Source organism: Artemia franciscana, chromosome 12, assembly GCF_032884065.1.
Source record: "Artemia franciscana chromosome 12, ASM3288406v1, whole genome shotgun sequence".
Lineage (NCBI taxonomy): Eukaryota > Metazoa > Arthropoda > Branchiopoda > Anostraca > Artemiidae > Artemia > Artemia franciscana.
In genome coordinates this window covers 40,169,823-40,188,948 of record NC_088874.1, presented here as the reverse complement: position 1 = coordinate 40,188,948, position 19,126 = coordinate 40,169,823, and the positions used below count along the sequence as shown (strand labels likewise).

The following is a 19,126-nucleotide window of genomic DNA, read 5'->3' as shown; positions in this document are numbered from 1 at the left end:
TTTACCCTATTTGTCTCACGACCTGACAGTCATTATCCCAAAAATGAGGGAATTTCCAACAAATTGCTTCCTTTTTCTGCTCGGCGACTGACATCCGGAAATTGAAAAGAATTTATTCACCAGAAATACTGTGCTGAATTCCTCTACGTCAGTACAATGTCAAGGGACAACAAATAACCCTACGCTCAAGTTGCCTCATCATAGGCAGCGCAATAGCGCTGCCTAAATAAAAATACAAATGCGTCGATTTGGTTTTTCAGTGACACAACTAAGGATAGCCTATCTTACTTACATTCGACCAATTTTAGAGTATGCATGTCCCGTATGGGGCCCACAAGTCAATAACACTATTTACCTAAGTGACCAGCTTGAGTCAATACAAAAAAGAGCAGTCAAAGTAATATTGTGCGATGCTTTTATCGAATATAAGTTAGCATTATCCACTTTACAAATTCCCTCTCTTCAAGAGCGTCGTCTCAGTTTGATTCTTGAATTTGGCCAATATCTTCTCAGAAGTGATAAATACAGATCGATACTACCACCAGTTTTAGTGAAACATCGAAGTACTAGGCTGAAGAAATTTGACAGATTAGCAGCACCTCCTTCACGCACAAATCGTTTTTCCAACTCATTCATCCCTTTCTTTGTATCAAAGTATAACAATTGTTGATTTTAAACTATTTGTCTTCTGATTTTTTTTTTGTCGTTTGATTTAATCCTTTTTTCTTTTTTGTAAGCACAAGCGCCATTTAGTTTTATGACTACGAGAGATTGTGCAAATAAAACCTATTCCTATTCCTATTCCTAAATAAAGAAAGATGTTATTAAATTTGTTTTTTGTTCTACACCAGGGCACTTCATATAGAAAGAGCTGTCGTAAAAACTTGAAAAAGGGCTCATTCGATTGGAAGTTGAAGGGTCTAGTGCCATTTATGATAGTCGAAAGTGATACGAGGGTAAACCCACCCACAACTATCTTTCACCAAACGCATCGAGTCAAGATTTTTATATAGCCATTTTGTTCAGCGTAGATAAAGGTCCGGAAATTATGTCTTTGAGGATGACCACCCCCCCCCCAGAGCCCTTAAGGCATGGTTTGTAAGCTATGCCCTGGGGACATATAGGGTTTTTATAGAAAGGGCGGTCATGCAAGCTTCAGAGGAAGCTTATTGGATTGGTAATCAGAAGTTATAGTGCCCTTTTTAAGAGCGAAAGTGATCGGAGGGCAGCAGTGATCGGAGGGGGAGGGGCTACCACCCCCCCCCCCCCACAAACACACATTTCGTATTGTTTCAAAATGCATCCAAATGAAATTTTGGGATGGCAATTTTATTCAAAATAATTCAAAGATCATATAACAAGGCTTTAGTAGTTGAAACGAACCCCAGAGCCTGGGGGCAAGGGCTGTAAGTTATTCCCGGGGGCATTTAAAGATTTTATGGAAAGGATGGTTGTAAAAACTTTAAAGGAGTCTCATGTGGTTGAAAATTGAAATTTTAGTTCTCTTTTAAGAGTCAAAAGGAATGGAGGGCAATAAGCCTCCTCCCTAGCTACTCCTCTTTTCACAAAAGACAGTCCAAAGAACATATACCTCTAGGGTTGGCCCAACCCCCAGAGCCCTGGAGCAAGGGTTGTAAGTAGTACCCTAGGGGCATGTAAGGTTTTTATCGAATGGCTGGTCGTATAAACTTCAGCTGGTGATCATTTGATTTGAAATCGGAAGTTATAGTGCCATTTCTAAGATTTAAAAGTGATTTGAGAGCAACCAGCCCCACTCCACGCCCATAACTTCCCCAAACACATCCAATCACAATTTTGAGATAGCAATTTTGTTCAGCTTAGTTGAAGAGTCTGGAAATTATGTCTTTGAGGATGACAACCACCCCACAGCCCTCAGGGCAAGGGATGTAAGTTGGGCAATTTGTTCATTGTTTACACATAGCATATGTTAGTGAGAAAAGTTATACATATTTGACTACTACTTTCCCAAAATGCGAAGGGCATTAAGGTGAGCCTTGCAAGGAATGTTGAGGGGAGTGTTGAACTAAATCAAACGTGTTGTGTATAAGTGGGTTGTCAAAACGGCATAACTCAGGAACGACTGAGTATATTAATTTGGAATTTCCAGGGCGTAATAAGGAAGATTATCAATTGATAGAAAAGGCAATGCACTCTACTACTACTACAACTACCAATGCTTCTACTGCTACCACAAGTACTGTTACTACTACCACTACTATTACTAATTAATGCTTCTGTAGCCAGTACTGCTAAGGCTTAAAAAAACATCTAAGGGCACATTGAGGGGAAAGTTTAACTAAATCAAAAAATGCTATGTGTAATGTGTATACAGATTGCTGATATGGGCGTATCAGCAATATTTTTAGAACGGAATATCGTATCAAGCGGAAACGTCAGGGGTATTATGAGAGAAATATTCAGTTGACCAAAAGGCAAAGTGTGCCAGCTACTACTGCTATTAATGCTGCTAATACTACTGTTACTACTACTAATAATAACAAACTATTAATGCCACTACTCATCCTATTACTACTACTACTACGATACTAGTACAATTAAGATTGAGCGAATTTACAATTAAGATAGTACAATTAAGATTGAGCAATTGAGCGAAGAGAGTTGAAAATTTGACAGAATGCTGAGGGGAAGCTTGAATTAAATCAAAACAGACTATGTTTATGCATATTGTCAAAAGGGCGGATCTCAAGAATGGATTTGGACATTAAGCTGGAACTTTCAGAGAGTATCTAAAGGGAAAGATCAAGTGACAAAGAGGTAATATACACATGTCACTACTAACACTACTGCCACTGAAATTTTTACTAATGCCATCACTACTACTAAACTATTCCAACTACTGCTTCAGTTGCAACAACTTGTAAGGCTTAGAGCATTAGGATGAAAAGGGAATAAAAGGGGGTCAGAAGCACAAATCAGCAATATTTTTTTTAACAGCATACCGTTCCAAGCTGAAACTTCTGGGGCTGAAACATGAAAGGGATGTTCAACTGATCTTACGCTCTGAAACACGTACCTCTTACCTGTTTCTAGACATAATGACTCTCACACAGAAATCTCATCTCCTTTATCTAGTTGGTTTTTTAAGATTCAACATGTACATAATTTCTTTTTTGACCAGAATTTACTGTCCAAACATCAAAATTCACTGATAACTAGATGTGTTCACCCATACAAACTACCTCTGGTGAAAAATGAAAGATCCCGTTTCAACCTCCGGTGTATGATCCCATCAATAGCCAACAAATATTCATTAAATAGATTTGTTGAGTTACCAAAAGGGTCTTTCAAGAGACGATTAAAAAGTTATATAATGGAATCTGCTTGCAAGAACGGTTGGTAAAAATTTTTTATTTTTTATTTTTTATTTTATTTTGGCCTCACTCCACTTACTCCACCTTAAATACTCTCATTAAAGATACTCTTTTTTTATTTATTGATGAAATAGTGGTTCATTTTTTGTTTTTTCTGTATCAATGAGGATTGTTAAATTTTGTTTATATGTCTTGCCCAGTAGTCGAGCTTGTCTCTCCATTTGGGCAAGTTGAAGATTTTGATGAATATGAATTTTTTGAATAAATGAATCTGAATCTGATTTGTGTATTATGTTGGAACATCGGGAGGAGTTGAAGGGGATGTTAAAAAAAACCTAACGGTAATATGTGCCTACTGCTACTAATGCTACTACTGCTACTACAACTATTGCTACTACACAAGCTAAGGGTATTAAGGAGAAGCTTTCAAGGAATATTTACGAAGATGTTGAACTAAATCGCACCTAACTATGATCATGAAGATTGTCAAAAGGGTTATAAAGCAATATCACAATAACGACTTACATTATTGAGTTAGACCTTTCAGGGTAAGTACTGGCGGATTTTTAACTAGCCAGAAGACAGTTTGTGTATACTTCTAATATTAATTCTACGGTTACTGTAAATAATCACGCTAAGGGCAAAAAGCTGAAAATTTTAGTTAACGTTTAGGGGGAGTTTCGATTAAACGAAAAAACTATATGCTTGTCGGTAATAAAAGGGCATATAAACAATATCATAGGCAGCGCTGCTCTATCATAACTAGTAATATCATTGATCAAACAGTTCGTGGTAACGAACTATAGTAAGGAGCGACCCTGCTCAATAGTAAACGAAACCCCAAAAAACGGAATTTTGATGCTAAAAGATACATCAAAACAATCGGATTTTCATGCTGATTTTAAATATATAAGTTTCATCAAATTTCGTCTTTTTCATTAAATATTAGGAACATGAGAAAATTTGCGTTATTTTCGAAAATAGGGGGAAACACCCCCTAAAAGTCATAGAATATTAACGAAAATCACACCATCGCATTTGGGGTATCAGCGAACCCTATAGCGAAAATGTCAAGCTCTTATCTACAAAAATGTGGAATTTCGTATTTTTTGCCAGAAGACAAATCATGGGTACGTGTTTATTTGTTATTACAAATAAACACGCACCAGGGGTCAACGTATCGACCAAGTGGTCCTAGAATGTCGCAAGAGGACTAATTCTAACGGAAATGAAAAGTTATAGTGCCCTTTTTACGTGACCAAAAAAATTGGAGGGCGCCTAGGCCCCCTGCCACGCTCAGTTTTTCCCATAGTCAACGGATCAAAATTTTGAGATAGCCATTATGTTCCGCATAGTTCAAAACCATAATAATTATGTCTTTGGTAATGACTTACTCCCCAAAAGTCCCTGGGGGAGGGGCTGCAAGTTACATACTTTGACCAGTGTTTACATACAGTAATGGCTATTGGGAAGTGTAAAGACGTTTTCAGAGGAATTTTTTTGGTTTGGGTGGTGGGGTTGAGGGGAGGGGCTATGGGGGAGGATCTTTTCTTGGAGGAATATGTCATGGGGGAAGAGAATTCCAATGAGAAGGGCGCAGGATTTTCTAGCATTACTATAAAAAAAACAATGAAAAAATAAACATGAAAAAGTTTTTTCAATTGAAAGTAAGGAGTAGCATTGAAACTTAAAACGAACAGAGATTATTAAGCATATGAGGGCAAAAATACTTTAGCATAGAGAACGAGGTATTTAGGGGGAGATAAATACCTTGCTCTTTATGCTAAAGTATTTTTAGTAATTTCAACACTTTAATCTACGGCCTTTCTGATTCAGGGGTCATTCTTAAAGAGTTGGGACAAAACTTACGATTCAGTGTAAAGAGTGAGGCATTAACGAGGGTACAAACTCCCTCATACACATAATAAAAATATAAGAATATAAAAGTTTGTTATGTAAGTTAATTCTTAAGTTACGTATATTTTTTACTAATAAAAACGTTCGTTAAAAATCAAAAGTTCTAGTTGCCTTTTTAAGTAACCGAAAAATTAGAGGGCAACTAGGCCTGCTTCCCCACCCCTTATTTCTCAAAATCGTCTGATCAAAACTAAGAGAAATATATTTAGCCAAAAAAAGAATTAATATGCAAATTTCATTTTAATAATTTATGTGCGGAGAGCCAAAATCAAACATGCATTAATTCAAAAACGTTCAGAAATTAAATTAAAAAAAAAATAGTTTTTTTAACTGAAAGTAAGGAGCGACATTACAACTTAAAACGAATATGAAATGGGTTGTCCCTCCGTAATCCCTCGCTCTTTACGCTAAATTTGGACTCTTTGCCACAATTCTACTTTTTAAAACAATTAAAAGCTTTAGCGTAAAGAGCGAGGGATTGCGGAGGGGACAACCCATTTCATATACGGAGTAATTTCTGTTCGTTTTAAGTTTTAATGTCGCTTCTTGCTTTCAGTTAAAAAACAAGTTTTTTATTTAATATTTTAAAGGAACTAATTGAATTGGAAATTAAAATTTCTAGTGCCCTTTTTAAGATTCAACATTGATTGGAGAGCAATCAGCTTTCCAATTCTGAAAAAGACTATATCAATATAAAGCGAACAGAAATTAATTTAAAAAAGTTTTCCAGAAATACGTTTTTCAAGGAAAAGTAAAGAGCTCAATTAAACCAAAAATTAGTAAAAATAGAATGAAATAATCTACCAAGCGTAAAACTACTACAAATCAGCATCGATAAATAAATGAAACTCAAAACAAACAGAAATTATAAAAAGTAACCGAGTCAAACTCAAAACGAGCAGAAATTAAGGTTAGGGGTCACAATCTCTATGCCTTCTCAAGGCCAAAACAAAACTTGCACTTTACTCAACTTTTTTTTATATCAAGAATTTTTAAAGTTTATGTTTTAATTTTTTTTTACTTTAACAAATAACAAATTATTAAGATTGTAGAAAATAAATATGAGCATATGTATATTAAACCGACAATGCACATTCATTTGTGTTTTTTTTTCAGTAAAGCGCAAAGAATGTTCTAGCTTTGAGAAGGCATAGGGTTTGTTAGCCCTAATCATGTTAATTTCTGCTCGTTTTGAATTGCACTCGGTTATTTATTGTAATTTCTGTTCGTTTTGGGTTTCATTTACTTATTGATGGTAATTTGTGGTAGTTTTACACTTGGTATATTATTTGATTCTATTTTTGCTCAGTTTTGGTTTAATAGTTCTTTACTTTTCCTTGAGGAAATTTTTGTGTGGAAAAAGTTTTCTTAATTAATTTTCATTCAAAAGAAGGCCATCTTGGCTTTTTCCGTCAGATTTCGTCTGTTTTTACTGCTACCTTTTGCAGCATAATATTTCAACTGGTAGGTTGAAACATTTCAAGTGGACCGTTAGGGACGTCAATTCACGAAATAACAGGGGGATGGGGAATATATACTTTTCAAAACCAAAGGGGGCACCAATCTTGTTGTTGTTTTGAATTTTTCAATGAAAATACCAAAAAGGGTTTTGCTACTCACACAGACTTTGAATAGCTTATATCTTAGGACGCTTAAACGACTGAGCAGACATAGTTTTTTTTTCTTTTTAAAGTAAGAAATTAGAAAGGCAGATTGAGTTTTCCTGGTAGAATCAAGCAATACATAATTTTTTCTTAACTATACCACAGCATTTTTAATAATGACACTGCTCAGTATCATCAATGAAGAGAAAGCGGGTGATTACAATCCCGTGCCTCCGTATTAAGAAATGTATTTCAATTCCATTGGTCAATTTATGTGACGCACTTTTCAAGCCAATCCCATTTTACTTTAACCGTATATGAAAAAGGGGAACAAAAAGTCTTCGAATTTTTAAAAGTTTTCGATATTTTTAAAAATAAACTCTCTTTTTCTCTGTGCTTTACTGCGGCGTTGTTTGATGCTTATTTAAGAGGTACATAAAGTCTCTTTTAGTCATCATTATCGTATAGAGACTATATATCATATAGAGCCATATAATGCCATAAATGTAAGTACAAACTAAAGCAAACTGACCCGTTTCTGTGGATGCTTGAATTATGCCTTCCTTATGTTCCTCCAGGGCCAGGTATCGGACATACAACATTAATGAAGCCTCGCCAGACATCCCTGATCGGAGCAGCATCCGTCACGTCTTCCCATTGAGGTTGCGACGATAGCTCAGCACTCCACAGGTCTCGTTCATACTGTCGTCAGAGGGTGTGATTCAGTCGCCCTCTTTTTCGCCCACCCTCGGGTTACCACATGTAAAGAGCATTCGGAAGACGGTCTCCTGACATTCGGAGGACATGACAAAGGTCTATCTTCTCTACTTCAGGAGATCAGTGACTGGCGATTGACCTGTTCGTATACGGACCACTACGTTCTTGATCCTGTCCTGCCACGAAAAATTAAGGATTCTTCTGAGGCAGACATTTTCAAATGCTGCGATACGTTTTACCAGCTCGAAATTCAGCTTCCAGCATTCACTCGCATAAAGGAGAATGGACATGATGTTGCTATTCAACAAACGTATCTTTAGACGCAAAGAGTATTCTTCGCTTTGCCATACTGGTTTCTGTTTGTTGAATGCCGATGTTAATTGCCCAATTCTGCTTTTTATCTCGTTGACTATACCGCCATCATATTCGATCTAACTTCTAAGATTTTTATCTCCTGGACTGGTTTGATCATTTTCCGATGTATTTAAGGACAATAGGTGAGTTGGATGCGGCCATGCTCTTCGATTTACCAACATTTATTATTAGTCCCACTTTCTCAGCCTTGTCCACTATGGTGTCTAGTAGTAGCTACAAACGTTGCTTCGTTTCTTCTAAAAGCACTACGTCGTCTGCGAAGTCTTAGTCTTTGAGCTGCTGACCACTGGCTTTTACCTCAAAGCCTGATGCTTTCCGTAAGACATAATCCGTTTCTAGGACAAATACGAGCGGGGATAACACAAATCCTTGTTTCACCCCAGAGAGAATCTCGAAGAATCGCGATTCCCTATATTCCGTTCTGATACAATATTCGATTCTTCATAAATGGCCATTATTATGTGGACTACGTTATTTTAAGTAGGCTTTATTATGTACTCGAATTATGCAGGCTTATTTGATTTTCAACTAAATTTCAGCTGGGGGCAAACTGGGCTCTGGGGAGAGGGAAGATCATGGTCTAGGAGCGCTAGCTGTCCCCTGCTCAATAGCGAATTACGCCCCTGTCCTAGACGGACTAAGAGTTTATTGCGCCATTCGCAGCTCTCCTCCCTGAGCATTCGCAGGATAAATATCAGGTCTGTGGAAGAGCGGCTTAGGCGATAGCCATGCTGTTCATCACACAGGAATTCATATAGGTGACGTTGGATCCTGGACACGATAATGTGGGACAACAGTTTGCCAGGAATCGAAAGCAGGCTGATTCCTCACCAGTTGTTACAGAGCGTTGCATCGCCCTTCTTGAAGAGCTTCACGAGCGCACTGTGGCACCATTCTGAGGGTAATTTTGCTGTTGTCCAGCTGTACATGCTACTACCACTGTTAATGCTACTGCTACTGCTGTTACTACAACTACTAATACAATACTAACACTGTATCTACTTCTCCTACTGCCATCGCTATCACTATAATACTAGCACTATCAATGCTAAATCTATGAAAGCAAAATTTGGGAGAAAATTATGACAAATTCGAACTAACAGAAGACACTATGGGCATTTAGATTGTCAAAATAGCATATCTGAAGAATTACATTGTGCATTAAGCTGGAACCCTTAAAGAACGCTTAAAGGGGAAGATCAATTGACCTAAAGGCAATGTGTGCACACTGCTGGTAACATTACTACTACTGCTACATTTACTAGATCTACTACTACTATTACTATTGCTCCAGCTACTACCTGTATTGCAACTACTTCTAAGGCGAAGCGCTTTAAGATGAAAATTTCAAGAAGTACATGAATATACAGGTTATCAAAAAGACATATTGGCAATATCATAGCAATAGCTAATTGCATTAAGTTAAATACTAATACTACTGCTGTGACTGTTATTACAACTATACCTAAGGATATTCAGGTGAAATTTTCAGAGAATTTTGAGGGGGGTAAGTAAAGTAAATCACAACACGCCAGACATGTAAATAGTTAAAAGAGCACATCAAGAACATCTTAGGAACAGTTTCGTGTGTGAAACTAAAACTTACAAGGCTTGTTGTGGGGGATGTAGAGAAAACCAAAAAACCATATTTGCATCGAATACTAATCCTTCTGCTCTTACAACTACTACTACTACTGCTATTATTATTACTGCTACTACTACTAATAATAATTATATTACTACTAATACTGCTACTACTACTGCTATTATTGTAACTACTAGTACTACTACTACTCCTACTAAAGCTAAGGGTATTAATGCAAATTTTTTGGCAATATTGAAAGTGTATTGAATCAAATCAAAACGTATTATGCCCACAAAGGTTGTAAAGAGAGCATATCAGAAATGTTTCAGGAGCGGTCGGTTGCATTAAGTAGAAACTTTCATTGCCTGTTGAAAAAACCAAAGGTGCTATGTGCATACTGCTACTAATGCTACTACTGCTACTACACAAAGCTAGGGGTATTAAACTGAAGCTTTCAAGGAATATTTAGGCGGATGTTGAACTAAATTAAAACGAACTTTGATCATGTAGATTGTCAAGAAGATGACAAAACCATATCACAATAACGGTTTGCATTATTAAATTAGATCTTTTGGGGTAAGTTGAACTAGCCAGAAGACACTGTGGTTATACATTTAATGTAGCTTCTATGATTACCGTAACTAACAACACTAATAGCATTAAGTTAAAACTTTTAGGGAACGTTTAGGGGGAGTATCAATTAAACGAAAAAACTATGTGCATGCATATATTAAAAGGGCATATAAGCAATATAGGCATATAAAGACATAGGCAACGCTTTTCTATCATAGCTAGCAATATCATTCATATTTTAAAGGAGCTAATTTAATTGGAAATTAGAAGTTATAGTAATTTTATGTAATTTTTCCATGAACTTTGCTGAAAAAATACAAATAGATGTGCATTGTCGATTTAACATACATATGCTGATATTTATTCCTTAAAATATAAATTAATTTTTGATTTATTAAAGTTACAAAAGCGAAAAGATTTAAAAAAAAATCCAGTAAAGTGCAAATTATGTTCTGGCTTTTAGAGAGCATAAAGTTTTTGAGCCCTACTAATGTTAATGTCTTCTCGTTTTAAGTTTGACCAGCTTAGTTTTTGTAATTTTTGTTTGTTTTGGGTTTTATTTATTTATTGATGCTCATTTGTGGTAGTTTTATGCTTAGTAGATTATTTGATTCTATTTGTGGTCATTTTGGTTTACTTTTCATTCCTCTTTTTGAAAAACTTACTTTGTGATTTTTTTTTAAATTAATGAGCCAATTCTTTTGATGCATCTATTGCTATCAAAGTTAGGTTTTTTACAGTTTCAGTTATTGATGTGGCTTTGCTCATTATCTACAGTTATATACCATGATCTATTTGATGAGGAACTAGCACAAAGACAACTTTGTTCAATAACGATAAATTAATCATACTTTATCTTCAAAGTTTTTTGTAATACTACGATAAACAATATACTCCAAATACCCAGGAGGGTCACAAACACCCTGTATAACTTAATATTTGTGTTAGTAAAATGTGAAGGGAAATTTCAGGAAAATTTAAGAAACTTCAAAAAAAAATGGCAAAAACTTTATACTGTATTTGACATGCAATGGTGCAAAATTTATCGCTCCACTCATAGAAAAATATCAAACTTTTACTATCTCAACAAAAATAAATTAATCAAATGTCTCAGCAATTCAATGGTAAGCAAAACCAAAGGAGATAGAGATAGGGATAAGACAAGGGATAAGGGATAGATAGGGATAGGGATAAATAAGGAGACAAGACAGAGAGTTGGGAACCAAAATTACTATAGTGAGATATGAGTCTCTTGTGTCCTAAATTGCTCAACTTTAAGAAAACAAAGGTGGTGAAAAGTAGAAAAAAAAATCGTTGCTGGGTCTGATTTTGTTGTAGTTTACCAGAAAATGTTCAGGGATGTCCGGAAATATCTTGAAAAGGGCGTTTCAATATTCCCAAACCTCAGCTTCACTTTGTCAGAGCTGACATTTCTAGCTAGCAGTTAGGGTGCTTCAATGTGAGCAATGCGAAAACGTAGTTACCTCTTTTTTCTAAGAAAAGATGAGCTTACCTTGCCAGTGAGTAGTGCAAACACAACAACGCCCAAGCTCCAATAATCTACCGCATGGCTGTATGGTTCACCCTTGAGTACTTCAGGGGCTGCAAGAGAAAACACATCGTTAACAAAATTAGAAATTGTTCAAAGAATATCAAATATTTGTTCTAAAAAAATCCTTTATTAAAATTACTTGAGTAACTACATTTTATTTTCCTCTTACTACCTTTAGAGCTACTGCTAATGCTACCATTTAATGGACAAAAATAATTTAAAATCGAATATATGAACAAAATATTTACAGGCATAGTAAATAGGACAAGGACACAGAACAGGGTGACACAGCCAGACCGCTGCACGACAGTTAAGCCTCAGAAACTGGATGGTTAAATTAAATGTTTCTCAGCGAGTCTAAATCGATTGGCTGTCTCAAATTTTCAGAAAAAAACTGTCATAAGTGAATGAATTAACAAAATATCTACAAGGATAAATAATAGGGTAAAAATATAGAACTATACCAGAACAATGCACGACAGTAGGGCCTCAAAAATTGGGTGGTTATATAGTTTCTGAGTAGATCTGAGAAACTAATCGATTGGCTGTCTCAATATCTTCACTTAACAGCAATTTTGTCGTATCACAGACAAAATCAGTGTTTTGCGATAAAAAGCAGAAATTGACAATTTGCTCTGACGCAAACACTTTTATCATTTAAAAAGATTAAATTAATTTCATTACAAACAAAGTTACAAATAGTATGGTTAGTAGCAGCCTATAAGATGAAATAAAATGCTCTGACACTAAGTGGCTACAATTATAACACCTATCAAACAGCTAGAGGTAACGAACTGTAGTAAGGAGCGACCCGGCTCAAAAGTAAACAAAACTCTAAAAAACTCTTTTGATACTAAAAGATACATCAAAGAATCGGAATTTTAAGCTGATTTTAAACATATAAGTTTCATCAAATTTAGTCTTTGTCATCAAAAGTTACGAGCCGGAAATAATTTGCCTTATTTTGGAAAATAAGGGAAAACCACCCTTAAAAGTCATAGAATCTTAACGAAAATCACACCATCACATTCAGTGTATCAGAGAACCCTAATGTAAAAGTTTCAAGCTCATATCTACAAAAATGTGGAACTTCGTATTTTTTGCCAGAAGACCGATCACGGGCGCGTGTTTATTTGTTTTTTTTGTTTTTTTTTCAGGAGTCATCGTATCGACCAATTGGTCCTAGAATGTCGCAAGAGGGCTCATTCTAACGGAAATGAAAAGTTCAAGTGCTCTTTTTAAGTGACCGAAAAATTGGAGGGCACCTAGGCCCCTCTCATGCTCATTTTTTTTCCAAAGTCAACGGATCAAAATTTTGAGATAGCCATTTTGTTCAGCATAGTCGAAAACAATAATAACTATATCTTTGGGATGACTTACTCCCCCACAGTCCCCGGGGGAGGGGCCGCAAATTACAAACTTTGACCAGTGTTTACATACAGCAATGATTATTGGGAAGTGTAAAGACGTTTTTCAGGTGGATTGTTTTGGTTGGGGGGTTGAAGGGAGGGGGCTATGTGGGAGGATCTTTCCTTGGAGGAATGTGTTATGGGGGAAGAGAAATTCAACGAAGGGGGCGCAGGATTTTCTAGCATTATTATAAAAAACACAGTGAAAAAATAAATATGAAAAATATTTTTCAACTGAAAGTTAGGAGCAGCATTAAAACTTAAAACGAACAGATATTATTGCGCATATGAGGGGTTCATCTCCTCCTAAATACCTCATGCTTTACGCTAAAGTATTTTTAGTAATTTCAACTATTTATTTTACGGCCTTTCTGGTTCAGGGGTCATTCTTAAAGAGTTGAGACAAAATTTAAGCTCTAGTGTAAAGAGTGAGGTATTAGCGAGAGGACAAGCACCCCTCATAAGCATAATAAAAATATAAGAATATACAAGTTCGCTACGTAAGTTAATTCTTAAGTTACGTATATTTAAATATATATTAAAATAAGTTACCTATATATTAAAATTTCATTTTAATAATTTATTCGCGGAGAGCCAAAATCAAATATGCATTAATTCAAAAAAGTTCAGAAATTAAATATAAAAAAACTAGTTTTTTTTAACTGAAAGTAAGGAGCGACATTAAAACTTAAAACGAACAGAAATTACTCCGTGTATGACAGGGGCTGTTCCCTTCTCAACGCCCCGCTCTTTACCCTAAGTTTTTACTGCTTAATAAAGGAGAATTGAGAGAAAGAGTGAAACCTTAGCGTAAAGAGTGGGGCGTTGAGAAGGGAACAGCCCCTTTCATACACAGAGTGATTTTTGTTCGTTTTAAGTTTTAATATCGCTCCTTACTTTCAGTTAAAAAACACTATTTTTTTTTTTTTTTAATATAATCTTAAAATCAATAGCACCGAGAAATAAAAATAGTGAAATCAATTGATCATAAAGCAACGCGCATCCATTCCTGTTATTCTTGAGGGGAATACGAAATCTGAATGTTTATAAGCAAGGGCTAGGGGCATTCGCTCTACGGTTTTCAGACATGCTGAAATTCCATGGCTTATTTTTCGCCAAGATCACATCCATACATCTGGCTATTTCTTCCCCTTTACAAATATATATATAGGCAGCGACAGTCCAGTCCAGCCCAAGCCACTCAGCGCGTCCTCAGTTGGCGGATAGGGGCGACATCCTACAGAAATGTATATTACCTCTATGCGGAAGGGAGACAAAGACCAAAGGGGGACCCAGCTTTGGTGGTCCATAATAATAACTGGGGTACAGGCACCCGGGGGCCATAAATGCAGGCGAAGGAGGATGAAGGCCTCTTTGATGCACACAGTATAGGGTCTACTGGTATGTGGACACGTCCTGTCAGTTGGAAACCTTCCCCCAGCTATGGGTTATATTGTATGGTACTGCAGGATACCATTGTGGAAGGATCCTCTATAGGAGGACAACTGCAAAAAGGAGGAAGATCCAGATATGGACAACGGTCTCTGCAAGTCGACGGAGAGGAGTGGCTCATCACCGTACAAAAAACAGCTAAAGAAATCTACTTCTTTCAAATTTAAATGTGACCAAAAAATCAGAAGGTCAAAATGCTACCGCGTCCAGGGTAAAAAAACACCCCGTGTTGGAATGATACCAAACCTGCTACCGCATCCGGGTAAACTAGGACCCTTGTTGGAATGATATAAATCTGCTAACATTTAGGGGGAAGCGGACGAGCATCATAGGCCTAATCCGGCCTCCAGACAGGACGGCACTTTAACATAGAGGAAAAATGTTTTAATATTGTTACAATGAACACCAAAAGTCTAGCAAAACCCGGGAAAATCGATCTTCTGTTGAGAAAAATTAATATACACAAATGGGACATTGTTGGCCCTGCTGAGAGGCACCTTCCCCGATCCGGAGAAGAGAATATCCTAGGAATCCGTTTCCTATCAGGACGTACCGACAATATTCACTGGCAGAGCGTCGGCTTCATTCTATCTCCAGCCGCCAAAAAGTCACTGATCAACTTCACTCCTATATCGAAAAGAACTTCGACCATCCATCTAAAAGGACCATTAAAAAATATCTGAATCATCCATATATGTGCTCCTGTCTCTGCCCGAAGTGAAGAGGACTGTCTTTATCTTTTTGTTCTTATCTTTCTGTGATTTCATCATATCTACCATTTGGTATTTTGTTTTCTATATTGCAGAGAGTTTACGGATATTTATGGCAGCATTTGACCTAGTTCTAGTTGATGACCAGACATTCAACTTACCCCTAAGAATCTAAGCATTTTTGCATCGTACTAATTTCATTTGATTTATTATAGTAATGGTTAGTTTGTTTGTGCAGAATCATGTTTTGACAATAAAAAGATATAAATGTCGACATTATTAAGTTGATAAAAAAATATCGAATAAAAGAGGCAAACAATTTATGTTTTTATTGTCTTTTATTATTTTCATCGTAGAATTGAAGTCGGTGCTGGGGTACCAGGGTCGGATCTCAACGGATTGGTAATCGGGGAAGCAACTTGCTGATTTCGCTACCCAAGAAATTTAAAGCTATCTAAAATCAGGAATGCTGGATTCTAATTTCAGTGCTCAGGGAAATCTTTTAATTTATATAGTAACAAAATAAAACGTTGCCGATGGGACCATTATTTATAAAAACAGGTATACTGGATAAAAATAAGCCACTTTTAGAGGCAAGAAATCTGGAAACAATACTTCGTAAACGTGCTACCTACACCCTCTTCCACCCAAGAACCAAAACGTCCATTAGAATGGAACATCTATTCGCGCTAAAAGTATTCTTAGTTGCACTAACCAAGGGCAAATGCTGAAAACAAACTTTTTCAATTCCAATTAGACCAAAATATTAAAATATATTACCAGAATTGAAACCCAACTTGTTTGGTAACTATTGTATCCTGTTTGTAATTAGCAATCAGCTACACTGACTTTATATACATTTGGGTACCTAAATTAGTAAACTGCTATACATATCTTACATTCTAAAATACATCAACCTGGGTACCAAAGGCCTGGTTTTACTTCTTTTTATAGCATGCTATGTCTCAATTATGTCAAAATATCTTTCAGACGTATATCTCACGCTCCGAATGTAATATTGCATATCTACAAGTCACAGCAGTTGAAAAGAGGATAAAACTTGATTCTTTCTTATAGAAAACAAAAAAACCTTCTAGGAAATATATTCCCTTGATAGCAACTCCCTCAAGTTTAACTTCTGCTTAGCTTTGACAATGGAATACCAATGAAACGGTTTTGGGGTATTAACTGTTAGTTCTTTCAATTTTGAAAGATATCCCAAGGGAGTCTTAAGAATTATCCCCACAGTACAAAATAACAAGAAAACATTTTCATTTTAGACCTTCCCCTTAGAGGGAAAACATGCTGAATTTCGAAATAGTTTTGAGAAGAATGTGCCACGTTTATTGCTGAGAAGAATTCTTTATTCTAATATTGCTGTAATAACTAGCAGTATTCTAGCAAACATTAAAAACATACTTTTCGAAATAAAGTCTTTAAAAAAAAAATAAACAGCGAAATTAATTGTTAAAATGAGCAGAAATAAATTCCAGCAAGTCAAATTAAAAACGAACAAAAATCACCATTGGTGAAAAAATGAAACCTAACACAAACATAAATTAAACGAAAAATCACCTCAAACTTAAAAATAACACTTCCAACTCCCGAATTTTACTGGGGAAGCAAATGTTTATGGTGGCCGGTGTTTAACCCCCCCCCCCCAAAAAAAAAAAAAATGCCCACCATGGAAACTACCCCTCGCAGAAAATACTCCTCCCGGAAAATACCCCCCGAAAAATACCACTTCTCCCCGTGAAAAATAAGGTTTTCCAAATTTGAGAATTTTGTTTGAGTTTTGTTTTTTATTTTCCAAAGGGGGAAGGAATTTTGGTATTTGTGTATTCTATGCAACTAACTCAAGTTTATGCTGTGCAAAACTTGAGAACAAACCGGTTTCTTCGTTTGTTTTTTTCAGAATAGCGTGAGACAAGACAGAGACAAATGACAGAATAGATGGGAAATCTATAACTTGGACTACGTATTTGCATATGAGGGGGGAGCGGTATTTAATATTTAGACACTTTGAAGCCAGAAACCTTACTTCAAAATATGCAGAATAATTGTAACTAACACATTTTGCATACAGATCTGCTATGCTTTACCACCATCACCCCCAAATGTGCAAATATATAGCCCAAATTTATTTCTAAAGTAACGAAGAAACTAACGAAGAAAGCGGTTTGTTCTCGAGTTTTACACAGCGTAAACTTGAGTGATTGGCGTATAATAAACAAGCACCGGAATTTTACACGGATAGAGAGCCGGATTTCTCGGTATTATTTAAAAACGATCAGAAATCAAATTAAAAAAAAAAATATTGTTTTTTTCAACTGAAAATAAGGAGGAACATTAAAACTTAAAACGAACAGAAATTACTATGTATATGAAAGAAGTGGCCCCTTCCACACGACCTTGCTCTTTACGCTAAAGTGTTGACATTTTGAGCTATTTCCTTAAGGACGATTCCTGAAACACAATTGCCATTTATTTAGAATAATAAGCTTTGTATTAAAATTCTAGAAGAAAAAGCTTTAGCGTAAAGAGCGAGGTTCCGAGAAGGAGGCAGCCTTCTTTTTTAAAGAAAAGTAAAGAGCCTCATTAAACCAGAAATGAGCAAAAATAGGTCAAATAATCTCCAAATTAAAAACTATGGAGCCTTAGAGAAAAAAAAATTCTATGAAAAAGACTATGTCAAAAAATGAACAGAAAATAATTTATTTTCTCGTGTATTTTCCGGGGGGTATTTTCTGCGAGGGGGGAGTACTTTCCGGGGGTATTTTCAGGAGGAGGGGGGGGGGGGTATTTTCTGGGTGTATTTTCCACAGGGTATTTTCCGCAGAGGTATTTTACGTGGGGATATTTTCCACGGTGTATTTTCCAAAGAGGTAAACGCTAAAACCGTTGTTACAAGATAAAAGAACGGCAAAATATTGTTTTGTAATGCACAAAAATTAAGAGAGTTTTGAGTCCTACAAAAAACGTCATAGAAGAAACAAGTATGACACAATACTGTGATGTTGAACACGAAAAATAAGAGGGGATGGTGTAAATGTGCATCACTATCACAAGACAAGAAAAAGACACAATATTCTTTTGTGAAACACCAAAATGTAGTGGGAACATAGTTCCCCATTACACATCTCAGGGCAAGAGAGAGATACAGGACACAATAGTGGAATGTTAAACACAATAACTAAAAGGGGACATGTCCATGACGCACATTGTTATCACATGACAAAAGGACATCACAGAATTGTGACGATAAACACAAAAAACTAAAAGAACGTTGTGTCCAAAATCTAAAGCATTGTCACAAAACTGAACAACAACATAATATTGAGATGTTGAGCACAAAAATCAAAAGTTGATTGCGTCCAAAATCTACGGCACTATCGCAAGACTGAAAAATCACGCAATATTGTGGTGTTGAAAACGAAAACTAAGAAGAGACGGTATCCGCGACAAGTATCACAAGATCAAGAGACGAGTTTTCTGGGGGCGGCAGCTTACCTCGTATTAAGAATAATCAATTATACACAGTCACGACCAACGGTCGTCATTTGTGTCCCGGTGTCCCGGTCTGTAACGAACAACAATAAATCAAATAAAGGTGGACAATAGAAAAATATATATTATAACATAAAATAATGTAATACATAATAATATAAAATATAATCATATATATATAATGTATTAATAGGCTACAATATAAAAAATGAACAGAAAAGGAGTTTTTTTCTTCCCCAACTAAAGTAAAGAGTCTAGTTAAAACCTAAAACAATTAAAGTTTGTAATTTATACAAGGGGGATATCGCCTCCTCGGGCCCTGCTCTTCGGGCCCTAAATTATCAGGGCCTCCTCGGGGATGATTCAGGGCCT

The 19,126-nt window shown here is 36.1% G+C and overlaps 1 protein-coding gene across 5 annotated transcripts in view; it reads right to left on the bottom strand.

Moving 5' to 3' along the window:
- Nucleotides 1–19,126, bottom strand: part of LOC136034123 (serine/threonine-protein kinase S6KL-like) — a 362,015-nt gene that overhangs the window by 138,854 nt on the left and 204,035 nt on the right. For all 5 annotated transcript variants that reach the window (XM_065715275.1, XM_065715278.1, XM_065715279.1 and 2 more), the window contains one exon: nucleotides 11,638–11,726. In XM_065715275.1, the coding sequence (XP_065571347.1) occupies nucleotides 11,638–11,726 (89 nt within the window). The remainder of the gene's footprint in view (nucleotides 1–11,637; nucleotides 11,727–19,126) is intronic.